The sequence below is a fragment of the Apium graveolens genome, chromosome 6 (assembly GCF_009905375.1).
Source record: "Apium graveolens cultivar Ventura chromosome 6, ASM990537v1, whole genome shotgun sequence".
Taxonomy (NCBI): Eukaryota; Viridiplantae; Streptophyta; class Magnoliopsida; order Apiales; family Apiaceae; genus Apium; species Apium graveolens.
In genome coordinates, this window is record NC_133652.1 from 221761310 (window position 1) to 221779698 (window position 18389).

Sequence of the window (18389 nt, forward strand, 5' to 3'; positions counted from 1 at the left end):
CACTAGGTCCTGATACTACACAGCTCTAAACTCTGAACTAATAAAATGGTCAACAGATCTAGCCCTCTCTACAGCCATCTGGGTCAATGCTCGCACACGGTCTCGCACCTCAGGGGAAGGGGCAGAAATACCCTGAAATGGTGCAATAGGTACCTGGTCCAACTGAGCAGCAAACTCCGGACTCTGCTCTCTGATAAAGGAAGTATTCACCGCCTTATGGACATGGTAAGGGATCGGTGAAGAAGTACCACTAGGGGCCACAGGAGGTACCGGAGGCCTCATCATGGAAGAACTGGGACCGCAGCAGGGAGGGAAATCCCTGACAGCAGACACAGACCTGTGCACCTAACGGGGACGAGGACCAGATCCAGGGATGTCTCTCGGTACAAAGGAAGGGACTGGTAGAGGAGGCATGGGGGTCTCCTCAGTAACAACATCCGGGGGTCTCTCAGAATCTGAGCTATCTGAATCAGAAGAATTCTCCCGAGATGGAGAACTCGAAATCGTAATAGGCCACTACCAACATAATAAATATACAGGCAATACACAACCAGGTCAAGGCAATTCTATCAAAACATTTAATAGATGCCAGGGTAACGCCGTCGGAACCTTCGACTGACTCTAAAGGTTTGCCCCTCTATATGAGTTGCTGACTCACACTTAAAGACTCACGTTATCACCTACTTGACACAATCCCTAACCTGAATCAGGGACTTGAACCTGTGGCTCTGATACCAACTGTGACGGCCTCAACCCCGGGGTCAGGAGTTGACGTCACTAAACACAATTACCAAAAATATAAACAACAGAAATATTATTAAAATATACCAACTTGACCCCAAACCAAGATCCGATCCAGGTTCAAGTATAATTCAGGTTCTCAATACTGCAAACTCTTTATTCAACATCTAACACATTCTAACTTTATTCAGCAACTCCTCAGACCTCATGGTCTGATACAAACTACCTCAGAGGAGCCGAGTTCAGTAGGGGCGGAAACATAGGTCGGTCTGACTGATCTCCTAGGCATCTGCGAAATATACATAACAGTTTGCAAGGGTGAGCATAATCGCTCAGCAGTACCAAAATATGAATAACAGAATAAAATAGTAATGTACCAATAATAGGAACAGAACTGTAATCATGATATCAACATTATACAACAAAATCAGAGAAAACTGGATATCAGTAACTAGCATGCTTCATCAAAACAACATAGCAGTGTGCTGTAAAAACACCAGAGTCCAATTTTAGCATGCTAGTCACTCTTGTAAAATTACTGTATCAAATATTCGTACCCTTACGGGAATCACAAAACCAAATCAGATACGTAACGGATATGTGAAGACAGCTGATCAGGCTATCAACACCAGACGGCTCCAACTGCCATCTCATTTATGGCTCCAACTACCATCTCATTTATCTGTTCCGAAACTCAGAGACTAGCTAGGTCTCTGACCTGCTGGACTAATCGGTTATACAGTGCACGCAACCGAATTAGCATCTTACGCCACCTCAATAGGCCTACTCTGGCCCCAACGTATCCCATATCTGATCGTTTTAATCCAGTTTTCAAAATCACTTTTACCTATCTCTTTTTTAAAACCAATTCTGTCACAGCACACTATTCAAATTCTCTTTTCATTTAAATCATGTTTAGAGATAAGTGTTTTCAGAAGTTAATTTTCCCCAAAACATAATTTTAACAACATTTTCAAATACGGGGGATACGTAACTGAAAATATTTCTGTTCCATTACTAAAGTAAAACATTTAGTTATTCACATATACTGAACCATAAAAGAATGGTCAGGGTACTTGCCTTGCAACGCTTTACAAAACCCTAAGTATCTTTCACGCTGACTTTAATCCTGGGAAAACTCGATCGGAATCTACAAATACAGAATACCCTAATCAGTTACACCGACATGCTTGATATCCTCAAATTCTAACAACTCAATCCGATAGACCGACTCATATCAATATTATACACATAAACCCGTAATCACATATCCCGAACATAAATAGAGATAACACGTAGAATATAATTATGTCATTTATAATATATTTTTAGAAAAATTTTGGCAGCACCTTATTTGTTTATAAAACTACCCGTCGATTACGATCGACGTCAATAATCAAAACAATCCACAATATTACTCCACCATTTATACAACGTACATCCCAACACCAATCAAAGTTAATTATTTAAGTCCGAAAAATATTTTACATAATCATTTTATTTATTTATAAAATTTAGGACTCAGAACATCGTCATCACCGTCCACCGTCCGCTCGTAACAAGTCATCGCGGTATGGCGGCAAAATTTATTGGTGCCCGAAAATATTCGGGTATCCAAATAAATTCTACCAATTATTCGAAAATATTTCCTGCACGAATTATTAATAATATCACGGATATTAATCAAACAATTCCTGCATAAAAAGGGATTAAAATTAATTAGTAAAATAATAACAAAATTTCACACAGACTGTGCACAAACACACCCAACCGCGCGTGTATACCACGCGCCACCAGAACCACCAGAAAGGAACAGAGCAACACAACAGGAAACAAAGTAACCACTACACACAACTCAAACATACGCATACAACTTTGTATGTATATATATAAGCATCCACAAAGATGAAACTAGGAAACTCGTCGGAATAACTGGCTGGAAGCTCACCGGAAAGCGGTGGAAAATGGAAGAACAGGGGCGGCGAAAGAACAGGAGGGAGGAGAGAAGAGAGGCTGTGAGTGGAGAAGAGAAGAAGAGAAACGAAGATGAGAGATAACGAGAGAGACAATTGAGATATGGTGGAGTGAAGCCGGGGAGAACCATGGGGTGGGGGGTGTCTTATTCTTTTTATTACTCTCCTTTACTCCAATTGCAACACGTAGTACTAATTTACTGAAATGCTGACACGTAGAATTTGGGATAAATATGAAGGTTTGATAGTCTGTTTTGCCCCGAAACTCGAAATTAAACGAAATAAGGTGCGAATAAAACAACCTCCGAAAATTACGAAAATAGCTTTAAAATATTATAAATAACCGAAGTAAATAAAAACGTAACTTTCGAAATTTTAAACTAATTTTTAAAACACAATTTATACCCATTTTTAATAAATAAAAGAATCAACACGCGGGTAATATAAATCCCAAAAATTCCCGAAATAATTTTAAAATTCTCAGAATAATACGAACTTAATAAAATATAATTTTCATAATTTTTAAAGATTTCCATTAAATATGGATTTTAGCATTAAACACACTTAGAGAATCATTTAAAAATAAATAATTGATGAAATGTTGATTTCTCAATTTTAGAATGTCCTAAAAATGATTATTGAAATTATAAAATTAGAAATCCAATTTTAAAGACAACCCAAATATTTATGGAATTAAAACTACAATAAAATCACTTTTACAAGCGAAATAAAATCATATAACTCACCAATAAATCACACAATTCCAATCCCACATACCAATATATCATAAATAATTAAATAACAATCAGTAACCGCTGCCAAAATCAATAGACACATTTTATTTATTTACTTAAATCTTTATTATACTTCCAAATATTAGAAATTAAATAAAAATACACGAGTCGTTATATTACATCTTACGCAGCAGCAACAACAACAGCAGCAACAGCAGCAACACGACCTGCAGTGACTTTTAAGCAATTTCAAGCTGTGAAGCCACCTGAGTTCAAGGGAACTACTGATCCTGTGGAAGCCAATGCATGGCTCAAGGAGATGGAAAAGGCTTTTGAATTAGTCAGAGCAGGAACTGAATAAAAGACCAAGTTTGCCAGCTACTTTCTGAAAGGTGAGGTGAACTATTGGTGGGAATCCATGCGAGCATTGGAAGGAGGTGAGTTTATAACTTGGGAAAGGTTTACAGAGCTGTTCCTAGAGAAGTATTTCCCGAGGTACATGAAGAACCAAATGGAGATCAAATTCTTGAACTTGACCCAGGGAGATCTTACTCTCGCTTAGTACGAGGCTAAGTTTACTGAGTTAGCGAGGTTCGTGCCAGACCAGGTTGACACAGATGAAAAGAAAGCAAGAAGGTTTGAACAGGGATTGAGATTTTGGATTCAGAATAGAGTGGCCATGTTTGAATTGACTTCATATGTGGCAGTGGTTCAGAAAGCAATGGTGATTGAAAGTAAGAGTGGCATGTCTCCTTAAGGAAATGATGGGAAGAAAAGGAAAATAGAAACCTCAGGAGGAGGCTAACAACAAGGTAACTTCCAGGGCCATTTCAATAAAAGGCCAGAGTTTCAGGATAATAAGAGTGTGGGATTCAAGAAACCATAACCAGGGAATGTGAATCGTTTCCAGAATTCAAATCAGCTGAGGCCCAATCGTCCACCAGCGTCAGATTGCAAGTATTGTGGTAGAAGGCACTTTGGGATTTGTAAGGCTAATGTGTTGTGTTACAAGTGCAACTAGAAGGGACGCTATGCTAATGAGTGTCGAAGTCAGACTACAGCTCAGAAATCAGGGACAATGTGTTTTAAATGTGAAAGATGGGGCATATTGCCAGGGACTGCCAGATAACTGAACCAGCAGTTAATGTGGCAAGGATTGAAGGACCACCAGCAAAGGACCAGCCAAAGGCCAGGACATTCAACATGACTATGAAGGATGCTGTTCAGAGTTCTGACGTGGTTGCAGGTACGCGTCCAGTCAACTCCGTAGATGCTAAAGTTTTATTTGATTCTGGAGCTACAAGGTCATTTATTTCTCAAAGTTTTGTCGATAAGCTGCATGGCAAAGTTAAAATGTTAGAACAAGCATTAATGATAGAGCTAGCTAATAAGAACCAAGTTTCCGTCGACCGAGTGTTCCCGAGGTGTGATATTGAGATAGGAGAACATCATTTCTATGCCAACTTGATATCTTTTAAGTTGGGAGAATTTGATGTTATCTTAGGAATGAACTGGTTGTCAGAGAATAACGCTCAGATCGATTGTAAGAATAGGAAAGTGAGACTTCAGACATTGGATAGCAAAAAGAAGATAATATTTCGAGGGAATAAGCAAGAGAAAAAGTTCTTAACAATAGTTCAAGTGAAGAAGTTATTACGTCAGAATAGCGAGGCATATTTGGCCCATGTTACAGACACCAGTAAGGAAGTTCTAGTACTAGAAGCGATTCCAGTTGTCAACGAATTTTCAGATGTCTTTCTAGACGATCTTCCAGGATTACCTCCCGACAGAGAAATTGAATTTGCGATCGATTTAGCACCCGGAACAGAACCAGTTTCTAAAGCTCCGTATCGGATGGCACCAGTAGAGATGAAAGAATTGGCAACTCAGCTGCAAGATCTTTCTGAGAAAGGAGTTATAAGACCCAGTGTATCTCCGTGGGGCGTACCAGTACTGTTTGTCAAAAAGAAAGACGGGAGTATGTGACTGTGTATTGACTATCGAGAACTGAATAAGTTAACCATTAATAACAAGTATCCGTTGCCAAGGATCGGTGATTTATTTGACCAATTGAGAGGCGCTGTATGGTTTTTCAAGATTGATTTAAGATTCAGATATCATCAATTGAAGATCAAGCGAGAAGACATTCCAAAGACCGCATTCGGAACCAGATATGGGCATTATGAGTTTTTAGTGATGGAATTTGGATTAACCAACGCACCAACAACTTTCATAGATCTGATGAATCGAGTATTCTAAAAGTATTTGGATAAATTCGTGATCTTGTTTAAAGACGACATTCTGATCTATTCTAAGACCGAAGAAGAGCATGCAAAGCATTTGAGGATAGTTCTGGAAACACTACGACAGGAGAATTTGTACGCAAAGTTTTCCAAGTATGAATTTTGGTTAAAAGAAGTACAATTTCTTGGGCACGTAATTAGCAATAAAGGAGTGAAAGTGGATCCAGCAAAGATTGAAGCCATATTCAACTGGGAGAGACCAAAGACACCAACGGAAATATGAAGTTTCATGGGATTGGTAGGTTACTACAGAAGGTTCGTGCAAGATTTTGCGAAGATAGCTACACCGTTGACAAAGCTCACCAGGAAGAACCAGAAGTTCGAATGGGACGAGAAATGTGAGGAGAGTTTCCAAGAATTAAAGAATAGATTAGTATCTTCTCCAGTGCTAGTCTTGCCAGAAGATTAAGGAAATTTTATGATCTATAGCGATGCGTCGTACAAAGAATTGGGATGTGTTTTGATGCAGCACGACAAGGTGATAGCCTACGCTTCAAGACAACTGAAACTAGATGAAGAGAAGTATTCGACACATGATCTTGAATTGGCAACTGTAGTGTTTGCATTGAAGATTTGGAGGCATTATCTTTATGGAGAAAAGTGTGAGATCTACACGGACCACAAGAGTTTGAAGTATATCTTCACCAAGAAAGAATTGAACATGAGGCAGAGAAGATGGCTAGAACTGATCAAGGACTATGACTGTACCATCAACTATTATCCAGGAAAAGCAAATATGGTGGAAGACGCTCTGAGCAGGAAATAAAGTTTAAATATGATTACTTCATCCAAAGAATTTATCAAGGAATTTGAGAAGCTTGAAATAGAGGTCAGTACTCCAAGTATGTCTACAGGTGTGTTGTGTGCAATGTATTTTCAACCAGAACTGTTAGAGAAAATAAGAAGATGTCAGGAAGAAGTTATGAGCCATGAACGAGATAATTTGTCAGGAGAAGAGATAGGGAGTCAAAAGGATGATAAATGAATCTTAAGATTTTCTTCCAGAATATGGATACCCAACGTAGCCGAGCTAAAAGATGAAATTTTTTGAGACGCTCACAACTCCAGATATTCAATTCATCCCGGAAGTACGAAGATGTACATAGACTTAAGAGAAAACTTTTGGTGGCCAAGTATGAAAAAGGAAATTACAGAATGGGTAAGTAAGTGTTACACTTGCCAGTGAGTCAAAGCGGAATATCAAAGGCCCAGTGGACTGATACAGCCATTGGACATTCCAGAATGGAAGTGGGAACATAACACGATGGATTTTGTAGTTGGATTACCGAGGACCAGGGCAAATCATGATGCTATTTGGGTTATTATCGACAGATTGACGAAGTCAACACATTTTCTTCCTATCAACGAGAGATTCTCAATGGATAAATTGGTTCAGTTATATCTTAAGGAAATTGTGACACGACATGGAGTTCCAGTATCCATAGTTTCAGAAAGAGATCCTAGATTTAATTCAAGATTTTGGAGAAGTTTTCAGGATTGTCTCAGAACAAAGCTGAATATGAGTACGGCGTATCATCCGCAAACGGACGGTCAAAGTGAAAGAACAATTTAGACTATAGAGGATATGCTAAGGGTATGTGCGCTAGATTTTAAAGGAAGTTGGGATGAACATTTGCCATTAGTCGAATTCTCCTACAACAACAGCTATCATGCCAGTATTGGGATGCCGTCTTATGAAACCTTGTACGGGAGAAGATGGGGATGTCCAATATGTTGGGATGAGGTTGGTGAGAGGAAGATTTTGGGTCCAGAATTGATCCAGCAGACAAAAGAGAAAATAGAACTCATTCGGAAATGATTAGTAGCAGCTCAAGATCGTCAACGCAAATATGCTGATCTTGCCAGGATGGATATGGAATTTGAAGTTGGGGAAACAGTGTTATTGAAGATTTCACCTTGGAAAGGTTTATCAAGATTTGGGAAGAAAGGAAAGCTGAGTCCGCGTTATGTTGGCCCTTTTGAGATTTTAAAGCATGTGTGAAAGGTTGCTTACGAGTTAGCTTTACCACCTCATATGCAGCATATTCACAATGTGTTTCACGTGTCAATGTTGAAGCGTTATTTGCCTGATTCAAACCATGTGATAGAATACGAGCCAAACGAGATTCAACTAGATTTATCTTTTGTAGAGCAACCAGTGCAGATTTTAGATAAGAAGGAAAGAGTGGTTAGGAATAAGTCTGTATCTTTAGTGCGAGTCTTGTGGAGGAATCCCAAAGTTGAAGAGTCGACTTGGGGGTTGGAAACCGAAATGCGATCCAAGTATCCTCACTTGTTTTCCTAGGCTGATTCTGAGGACAAAATCCTGTTAAGGGGGAAGAATGTAATATCCGGGAAAAATTATGTGAATATTATAGGTTAAATAAATAAATATTATGTGCTTTATAAATTTAAAGTGATTATTGCCATGATATTAGATGTTACAGTTGTTATGTGTGTTTCTGTGCGGGCCAGAAAATTTTTTCGATTGATTATCATGAGTTTAAACCGTAATTATATGAATCGATCTGTAATCATGACTCGTATTTAATTGTATATGTATCAAGGTACTCGTTTTGTTTCATTTTATGCGCGTTTGAATGTATTCTAGGTGTTTTCGGGATTTTCTGGTAATTTAGGAATCGTTTCTATGTTTCAAAAATCAACGAACCGGGACCCCACTGGGACGTTAAAGTCCACAAAATTCGTATTTTTATTTTTATAGAATTTCTCATATTTCAACAACCCAATATCTTCGCATTTTTGAATTATTCACAATTTTTGGGAAATTTTGACATTAATTTTGTATTTTATCATTTTTAAAATTATTCCCCGTAATTATTATTTTGGGGCTTAATTATTGTAATTAAATGACAAAAACACCCTTAATTTATTTTTGGGTATTAATTTATGTAATAATATAAATAGCTGATCAAAAATTATTTTATTCATTTTATTATATTAAAATTCAGAAAAACAGATTTATTCAAGAACAAATTTGGGGGTATAATTTTGTTCATCACCAAGAATCCATGATTTTGGGAACCACAGAGATCCGTTTTTGATGCTCTTGTAACCAAAACGTTCCTTGTTTCAAGCTCTATCCGTTGATATTAACATATTGATCTGAGGTGCAGTAAATCGAAAAATCATTTTTTATACTTTTGTTCTTGAATTCGTTTTTGGATTTTGAGTGATTGTTGATTATTTTTGTTGTTGCAAATAGCTTTAGGATGATTAGTAGAATCGATTTGTGTGTTTATTTCAATTGTTTTAGTTCGAAATTAATTAATCCGAGTTTTAAGTTTTTAGATTTTTTTGATTCGAATTTATGATTTAATCGTGATGTTTTGGGTGATTTTAATGATGGGGATAGTTTGTAATCGCTTTGAGCTTTATTTTGGTATGAAGAAAGTGATTTTTGGTTGAGGATTTGGTGAACTCGAGTTCTCGCCGGTTTCTTGGCCGGAGGAGAGCTCGAATTCGTCGGAGAAGATGAAGCAAAAATGGTTTGCCGTTGTTGATGTGTGTACTGTATTGCTGGGTTGATGTTGTATTAATTTGAGGGGAGAAATGAAGGAAACGAGTACTAATTAGGGGGGTTTGAGTTGCCGGAATCGAGTGCAGTGGCCGGAAGTGGTGGCCGGATTCTGGGCTCACAAGAACACCTGCCGGTGTTCGACCCGAATCGGGCAAGCTTCTTGGCGACCCGTTGGGTTATTTTGTTTGACCCGACTTTGATTCTTCAATCCTGAAACTAAATTCTAAAAAAGTGTTTCTTTTTAATTTTAATTCGAAATTCATTTTGTTTTACTAAAAATCATTTATTTTGTTTTCAAAAATCATTTACTTATTATTTTTATTTCTAAAAATTATTTTTTTAATTATTTTAAATTCCTAAAATATTTTTCTTTTATTATTTTCAAAATTTTAATTTGATTTAATTATTTATAATTTATTTTAGTTAATTATTTATGAGTTTAATTAATTAATTAATTAATTTAATCAATTCATTTTATTTATAAATAGTTAAATAAATGTAAATTATTTATAATTAATTCAGATAATTCCTAAAAATTGTTTTTAAATTTTTAAAAATTATATTTTGATATTTAAAAATCAATTAATATTATTATTAATTGATTTAATTTTATTTAATTCTTAGTTTATTCGTAATAAATAAACCGTTCGTCCGTTTAATACGAAACGAATGCGTATAGACTCAGAAAAATATTACGCTTCCAATAAAGTACTTTTGAGACCTAATTTCTTTTGTATTACAAGGTCATTTGATTTGTTAACCCTTTTGAGTCAGTATTTGTTCGGTAAACGTTATTATTGACCTAATTTTAATTCTGAACGTACTGAAACATATCTTTTAACGATCTGACTTATGTGTTACATGAAATATGTGATTACGTGTTATACAAATACAATGATTACGTGCTATGTGATATGCATGCTATCTGTTTATATTTTAAAATGCCATGATTAGTTATAAACGATCGGGTAGATGTCAAGACGTATAGTTACGTCGATTGAGTTTGATTCTGCAAGTTAAGATAGTCCTTTTGTTTATAGAATCGAGTAGCAAGGAATGCGGTCAAGTGTTAGACGAAGATAGTAGCCAGCAGCTATAAGCAGAGTTGTAGTAAGAGGTTATCGAGAATACCAGGCAAGTACCCCTAACTTCACTTATTGTTCAAGTGACCTTTATTTCGAATCATATAATGCAAGTATTTATATCTTCACTTATCATTCAAATGATATTGACTCCGAATTTTATTCTTTCAATTTCTCTACTATTCTAAGTTCAGAATAGTTAAATGTTTTTATATTTCGCTACAACTTACTCTATACAGTGAAGCTTTGAATTGAGATTAGCGAATAACTAATTGTTCTGGTTTTTTCGCCATTGGTTGTTGAGATAACTCTGGATCATGAGATATGGGGAGTTATGTGGTTAAGGATGTCATTTGATTCGACTCATTTGACGAAAAATTGTTTTTTTATGGGTTGGATGGTTGCGTAAGAGGCTGTGGCGGCGGTCCAGCGTGAGCTATGTGTTATACAGGATGTAACACCTTGCTAGGCCGATATGTGCCTTGGGTACCTTTTGTTTAGTTGGATATGCTTCGGCATACCGGTGTTGCTCTGCGGATGATCACCGGCGGCAATACACCGTCGTTCGAGGATTCCAATCCCAAAATAAAATACATATGCAAATGTTCTTTATTATCAATTATATGTCAGTTTTGATACTGTTCAGGTATTGTGGTTTGGTTTTTGTTCATCAAATATATTGCTGTTGTTGTTCTAAATCATAGGCTATATACTGCTTGTTGAGCATTTCTTTCGCTCATACTTGTTTCATATCCTGATTCTTTCAGCTAAGCCAGGGCAAGCTTGAATTCCAGGTCTGACTAGAAGTTGTGTGCTTGTAGATAGTTTGGTGTGTTTTCCAGGTAGACAGTTTGGGACGCCTAGCTAGTCTGGAGGTTTGTAATAAAACTTGAATAACCTGTAAAACCAATTAGACTTATGGTTTGTAATAACATTTGGTTTGTATTAGTGCCTGTTCCATACTATAACCTGTGATCGATCCAGCTGCATGCAAGGGGTCATATTTATTATATTATTCCGTTGTGATTATTTTTTTATGGTTTATTGGCTAGTGACCCCCAAATCTAGACCCCGGGTTTGGAGGGCGTCACAGTTTACCATAAACTGTTTGACAGCTGTAGGAATTTGGAGGGATCTCAAAACAGTTTTCTTATTATCAGCAGATAATAAGTCAGTAAATGCTCTCTTAGCAAGTTTAGATGGTGAAATTAGCTCCCTTGCTAATTGGGGTGTATCAGGGTTACAAAAGCTGTAAATAAGTTAACAGATCTAGCAAAATATACAATATTTCTATCTTTTATCATCCTATCCTCTATGAATCCTAGTACAGCAGTAGCAAAATCAAAATAAGATTGAGTAATCAGAGCATACCTAATTTGCTGACTGAGGATAGGAATTGCATCAAAGTTTGAACATTTGTTTGCAAAGGTTCTTGTGATGCAATCAAAGAAGAAACTCCACTCCTTCCTGATGTGGGGTCTCTTTAGTTGTCCAAGCTTTGACAAAGTTTGCTCATAGCCCAGATTGACCATTAGCTGTTGAAGAGCTGGCTCCTCAACTGTGGAAAAAATGCAGTTGTTTGGCAGATGAAGTGCTTGTCGAACTGCGGCCAAAGTCACCACATGGGCATCCTCCCCTGTTATAAAGATAATACTTGGGGACCCATTGGCACCACCATCATCATACACTCCTGACCTCCAGAACTCCAGCACTTGAGTTCCTAAGAATGTGTCTGGTTGGGTCAGTTCATAGCCTATTTCACTTCGAGACAAAAAGTCTTGGATGAAGTAAAGTTCTGATGGAGCTTCATCCTCAGAGAGAATAACTGAGTAGTTGTTAGGAACAAACTTAGTTCCATTAAAAACTATGTCTTTTGGTGCTATTTCTGTTAAAAATTAAGCGAGAAAAAGAGTGTTTGCAAGGTGTTTGATAAAATTCCTGTATGAAAAAGAGCTTCAGAGAATATTAGTGGGTGAGAGAAAATAAGAGAGATAAGAGAATGAGAGAAGTAGGTAAAAGATTGTAAAATCTTTTAACTTTCTTATTTATAGAACCCATGGGAAGTATGGCAGACAGTTTACACCTGGCAATATGTGAACAGTCAATAGTTAAAGCAGGAGTTAGTGGGCACGGGAAATAAGTAATAATTACAGTGAACATGCAGTTTTTCAAAATAAACACGTTTACCACTAACCCAAATGATTATGACTGTTTTTATCTCAATTAAATATATTCTGATTAAATATGACCATTTCAGTATTTACCACAAATAAGTCAAGTATATAAATAATGCCACGTAAGCATCAGAGTTTCCATCAGAATTTAATATCAAAACTTGACTATTATCATATTTTAACGGTCATCAAAACATGGTTTCTGTACTCAAAAAGTGAATGTTTGTTACTGTGATTCTTCATACAAATACTGACTTGTTTCTTCAGAGTTTAATCATCAGATTCCATCAGAACTTGTCCTCAAAATTAATGCATATGACACTTAACTGTTTATCTAAAATAACTTGATCACAACAGTAATTTTCATCATTCATATGGAGTGATAGTGTGTGCATTAGCAAAATATCAGATAAAGATCAAAGTCTGATAAACTTCAGAACATCTTAGAAATAAGGCATAACTAAGAAAAGTGTTTAAAATCTGTCATTAATAATGAAGTCTACTATTAGAATGAATTTGTGCAAAAGTCCACCTCAACTCTTTGTGCTCATTTTATGCATCTTTTATCATTCTTTTTCACAATGGCTTCTCAGTGTAAGTGAGTCACAACTGCTATCAGAATTTATGCTATTATCAGTGTATTTCTCCAGTAATCAGAGAATGTGAAAAGTCACCAAGAAAAATTTATTTGCTTTTTTAATGCATATTACTTAATACCAGCAATGCACTTGGGTCTTCCCTTCCACATATTTCCTCTAGATCTCAAAGGAGTACCTGACTTCAGTTTTCTTTTCTTTTCTTTTCTTTTGATAAGTGAGGCTTATCAAGCATGTGGTTCATCCTTAAGATTTACTGACATCAGAATTTGACAGATAAGAAGCAAGAATCTAGTTTATGACTTAGTAATAAGATACACAAAGTAAATTTGACTAAGCTCAAAATCAGAATTTGCTTTTGTTAAAGAATTTCCACATAAACAACTAATTCAAACATGGGATTTCAAGTATGTTAAAGAGTACAAGGTCAGCATCTAACACAGTTATCCTCATTGAATTGAATAGTCACAGAACATTTAAATCACTATCAGAGTATATAGATCCACATCAGATAACAATAAGCATTTAATGTTTCACAATTTAGGCACATATTACATGAAGATAAGACAATCTGTAAACACTGATCAAAAAGTCTGATGCATGAGAACAAAAACTAAGCAGATTTTGAGAAAGAACCTGAAACCATTCCAAGTTCATTTACCAGTCTTGTAAAAGTAGCTTCACATAGTGGTTTTGTGAAGATATCTTCTAGTTGTTGATCTGTTGGAACAAAATGCAATTCCACTGTACCTTCCATCACATGTTCCCTTATAAAATGGTACCTAATGCTGATGTGCTTTGTCATTGAGTGTTGAACTGGATTACCTGTCATAGCAATAGCACTTTGATTATCACAATAGATAGGTATCTTAGAAAATTCTAACCCATAATCCAGTAACTGATTCTTCATCCAAAGAATCTGTGCACAACAGCTTCCTTCAGCAATATATTCTGCTTCTGCAGTTGATGTGGAAATTGATTTTTGTTTCTTACTAAACCAAGAAACCAATATGCCTCAAAGAAATTGGCAGCTTCCACTAGTGCTTTTCCTGTCTATTTTGCATCCTGCAAAATCTGCATCTGAGTAACCTATTAGCTTAAAATATGATTCTCTAGGATACCACAATCCTAGATCAGCTGTACCCTTGAGGTACTTGAAAATTCTTTTCACAGCTATTAGATGAGGTTCTCTTGGATCAGCCTGAAATCTTGCACAAAGACAGGTTGCATACATGATATCAGGTCTACTTGCAGTTAAATAGAGTAGAGAGCCAATCATACCTATATAGTTAGTAATGTCTACTAATGAACCAATATCTTTATCTAACTTGGTTACAGTGGCCATGGGAGTGGATGCAGTTGAACAATCTTGCATTCCAAATTTCTTCAGTAAATTTCTAGTGTACTTGGATTGATTTATGAAAGTAACTTCTTCATTTTCCTTAACTTGAAGTCCCAGAAAATAGCTAAGTTCTCCCATCATACTCATTTGATATCTTGACTGCATTAGCTTTTCAAACCTTTCACAGAGTTTGGCATTTGTAGAACCAAATATGATATTATCAACATATATTTGTACCAAAAGTAAGTCCTTTCCATGGTTGAGGTAGAACAATGTTTTATCAATTGTACCTCTGTGAAATCCACTTTCCAGAAGGAATTGAGCTAAAGTCTCATACCATGCTCTTGGAGCTTGCTTAAGGCCATAAAGTGCTTTGTCAAGCCTGTAGACATGATTTGGAAATTTTGAATCTACAAAGCCCGAATGTTGTTCAACATAAACCTCTTCTTTCAATTCTCCATTGAGAAAAGCACTTTTCACATCCATTTGAAAGACTTTAAACCTTTTATGAGCAGCATAAGCCAAAAAGATTCTTATGGCTTCCAATCTAGCAACTGGTGTAAATGTTTCATCATAATCAATACCCTCCTGTTGAGAGTAGTCTTTAGCAACCAGCTTTGCTTTGTTCCTTGTAATTATGCCATCACTGTCAGTTTTATTTCTGAACACCCATTTTGTGCCAACTATGGATCTGTTCTTTGGTCTTGGCACTAGGGTCCAGACTTTATTTCTTTCAAATTCATTTAACTCTTCCTGCATTGCTTGCACCCAATCAGCATCTTGAAGAGCTTCTTCCACTTTCTTTGGTTCAGTCTGAGATAGAAAAGAATGATAGAGACATTCATTTGATGTTACAGTTCTAGTTCTGACACCTGCTTCAGGATCTCCAATTATCAAGTCAGGTGTATGTGATTTAGTCCACTTCCTTGCAGATGGAAGTTGTTCTCTAGAACTGGATCCTCCCCCATGATCCATGTTGTCTCCATCAGCATTTTCTGATGCCCCCTGTAGTTATGCTCTCTGAAACTTCAAAATTTGAGTTGGATCCATCAGGATTTGAAGTATCAGAGTTTCCAGAATTATCAGAACTTAGCTCATCAAGACTTGAAGAGCCAGTGACAGGTTCTGATGCTTCTTGAGAGTCTTGAGTTGTGGTAGGATCTTTAGCTTGCTCCCCCTGGACAGGTGCATTTTCCCTTGGAGTAGTTACCACAGTTTCAATGACATCAAAATTTAACCCGTCAGAACTTACAGGATCAGAGTTTAAGTCATCAGAATTTACAGAATCATAATTTAAATCTTCATTTTCAAATCTCAGTTGATCATGATCATTGAAATCTTCAAGTCCAGTAATCTTCTTATCATCAAAAGATACATTGATAAATTCCATGACAACCCTTGTTCTTAAATTGTAGACTCTGAAGGCTTTTATGGAAAGTGGATATCCAACAAAAATTCCTTCATCATCTTTTAGATCAAATTTTGACAGCTTATAATCTCTTTTTCCTTTTCTAAGTCAGCTTTTAGAGATTCATTCAATTTTAACACTTCTTCTCTAACATACAAAGCATCATCTTTTTCTTTCTTAGTTTGATGAAGAAAAACTAACCCTTTTTCTAAATATTCATTTCTCTTTTTATAAGCAAGATTTTCAGTTGTTAATCTTTCACATGTTAAAGTCTGATCTCTATTACTAATGAACATGGTTTTAAGATATAATCTCAACTCAGTAATATCATCAGTATAAAAGGCATAAGTTGTTTGAGGTACCTTCAATTCAGCAGTTTCAGGACTGCTATCAGCATTTGCCATCAAGGCATAGTTCACCTCATGTTCAGACTCTGAAGTGTCTGTCCAGCTTTTCTTCTTTGTGACAAGTGCCTTGCCTTTGTCACTTTTTCCTTTCTTGCAGTCAGGAGAAATGTGGCCTCTTTCACCACAATTGTAGCATTTGACATTTGAGTTGTCTCCTCTGTCAGACTTTCCTTTACCTTCAGATTTTCTGAATCCTTTCTTATCAGAACTTCCACTTTTCCTTGAAAACTTCATGTAATACCTGGGATATATCGTGTAATTATTTTTGCTAATGAATAAATATTATGCATGTTCAGTAATTATTTTGTGAATTATTTGTTAAATGGTATATGTGATTGGATGTTTAAAAATAATATAAATTGAGTATTTTAATTTTTATATGTCCAAAATAAAATATAGATAATTTTCATATCTTCCTATTTATTTTTATGTTGATTTATGATTTTATAGGAAATTTATGAATTTTATGAATTCTTTTTCCGAGTAATTATAAACTATTTTATATAATCGGGAACCAACCGACTTCACCCGTTTTTATATTTTTATAACCCGAAACTCTTCCGAAAACTCCTTCCTAACCTAATTGCAATATTCCGAACATTTTCCATGTTTCGACCTTTTCGATCCGGCGTACGGTTTGTCCTGTGCGGGTCCCGGCACAATATTTTCGATATAAAATTCGTTTCGATAAATCAATAAAACTCGTATTTTCGATAAACGAGATCTTTCTATTAAACTATTATAATTATTACCTCGTAATACATGTAACCAGGCGCTGAGACCAAGACCGCAGTATAAATTGTACTTATTTGGATAATTATCTCGAAAACCGGTACCGTTTGGACCTATTTTAATTAATAAATGTACTATTTTATATCTGGAATGATCCAACGGGATACTAATTTTCCGTAATTATAAATAGCCTTTATTTCGTACCGAAAATCATTTGCAAACAGTATTTACAGAACTTTTCAGAGAAAATACTTATATTCATATAAACTTTCTGAGAATCAAACCAACAAATCAAGGTGTTATCGATATCCCTTTGGAAAGCTCTGGTAATCAAAATGAAGGGTTTGAGGAGTACTATCAGATTATCCAAGTTTCAGAACTGCAGAATCAAAGGTTGATTTTATATAATTTTATTTATTTTAGAATTATTTTGATTAAAATTATGAATTTTTGTTCGGATGATTGTTTGAATGATTTGATGATTGTATGTTGTAGAGCTTGTCTTCCTGATGATTTTGATATGTCATATGACTGATTTAGAGTTCAATAACATGTTCAAAATTGAGTTTAATTTTCGAATTTTAAAATTAGGGTTTATAATTCGTTTGAATGTTCTTGATTGAATTTGGGGGTTTCTTATTTAGAGATTTGTAGACGTTCTAGATGGGTGGGTTTTGTTCCCCTTGAAATTTGCAATCGATTCGTGTATAGTTTGTTAACAGACGATCTCTAGTTTGAACGGAGTTGTCTTTTAAAGTTTTGCCGGAACCGGCGAGTTTCTTGAGCATTTTCCGATCGATTCTGGAAAGGGGTGGGTGTTTTGATTGCACATATAGGTTCCTGGTGATTTGTACTCCAATTCTGGAGAGTTTGGGGGCCTGAGGTGGCCGAAATCGTGTTCTCCGGCCACACTCCGACGAGTGGACGGCGGGGGTTTACAAAATTGCAAACAGGCCCCTGAACTTTTGAAGAAGAAATAGTCGAGTCCCTGCAGTTTCCAGAATTTACAAATTTAGGATTCCTGTTTATAAAATATTTAAAAAATCATATTTCCTATTTATTTTAATTATAAAAATTCATTTTTAATTATTAAAAATTCCAAAAATTATTATTTTAATTCCAAAAATTATTTTTTAATTCAAAAATAAATCTGAAATAATTAGTTAATTAATTTTAGTTAATAATTAATTAGTTAATTGGTCAATTAATTCGAAAATTAATTGATTAATTGATTTAATTAATTATTAATTGATTTTAATTAATTATTTAATTAGATTTAATTATTTATTATTGATTTAAAAATTCCGAAAAATAGTTTCGAGCTTTAAAATATTGTTTTAAATTATTTTCAAGGCT

At 35.6% G+C, this 18389-nt stretch overlaps 1 protein-coding gene across 1 annotated transcript in view; it reads right to left on the reverse strand.

Annotated features, from left to right (window-relative positions):
• Positions 1-345: 345 nt before the first annotated feature.
• The window catches only part of LOC141665750 (uncharacterized), a 168364-nt gene continuing 150320 nt past the window's right edge, over positions 346-18389 (reverse strand). The window contains exons 5-6 of the mRNA XM_074471732.1: positions 2607-2754; positions 346-516 (exon numbers count right to left, since the gene is read on the reverse strand). Of these exons, the coding sequence (XP_074327833.1) occupies positions 346-516; positions 2607-2754 (319 nt within the window). The remainder of the gene's footprint in view (positions 517-2606; positions 2755-18389) is intronic.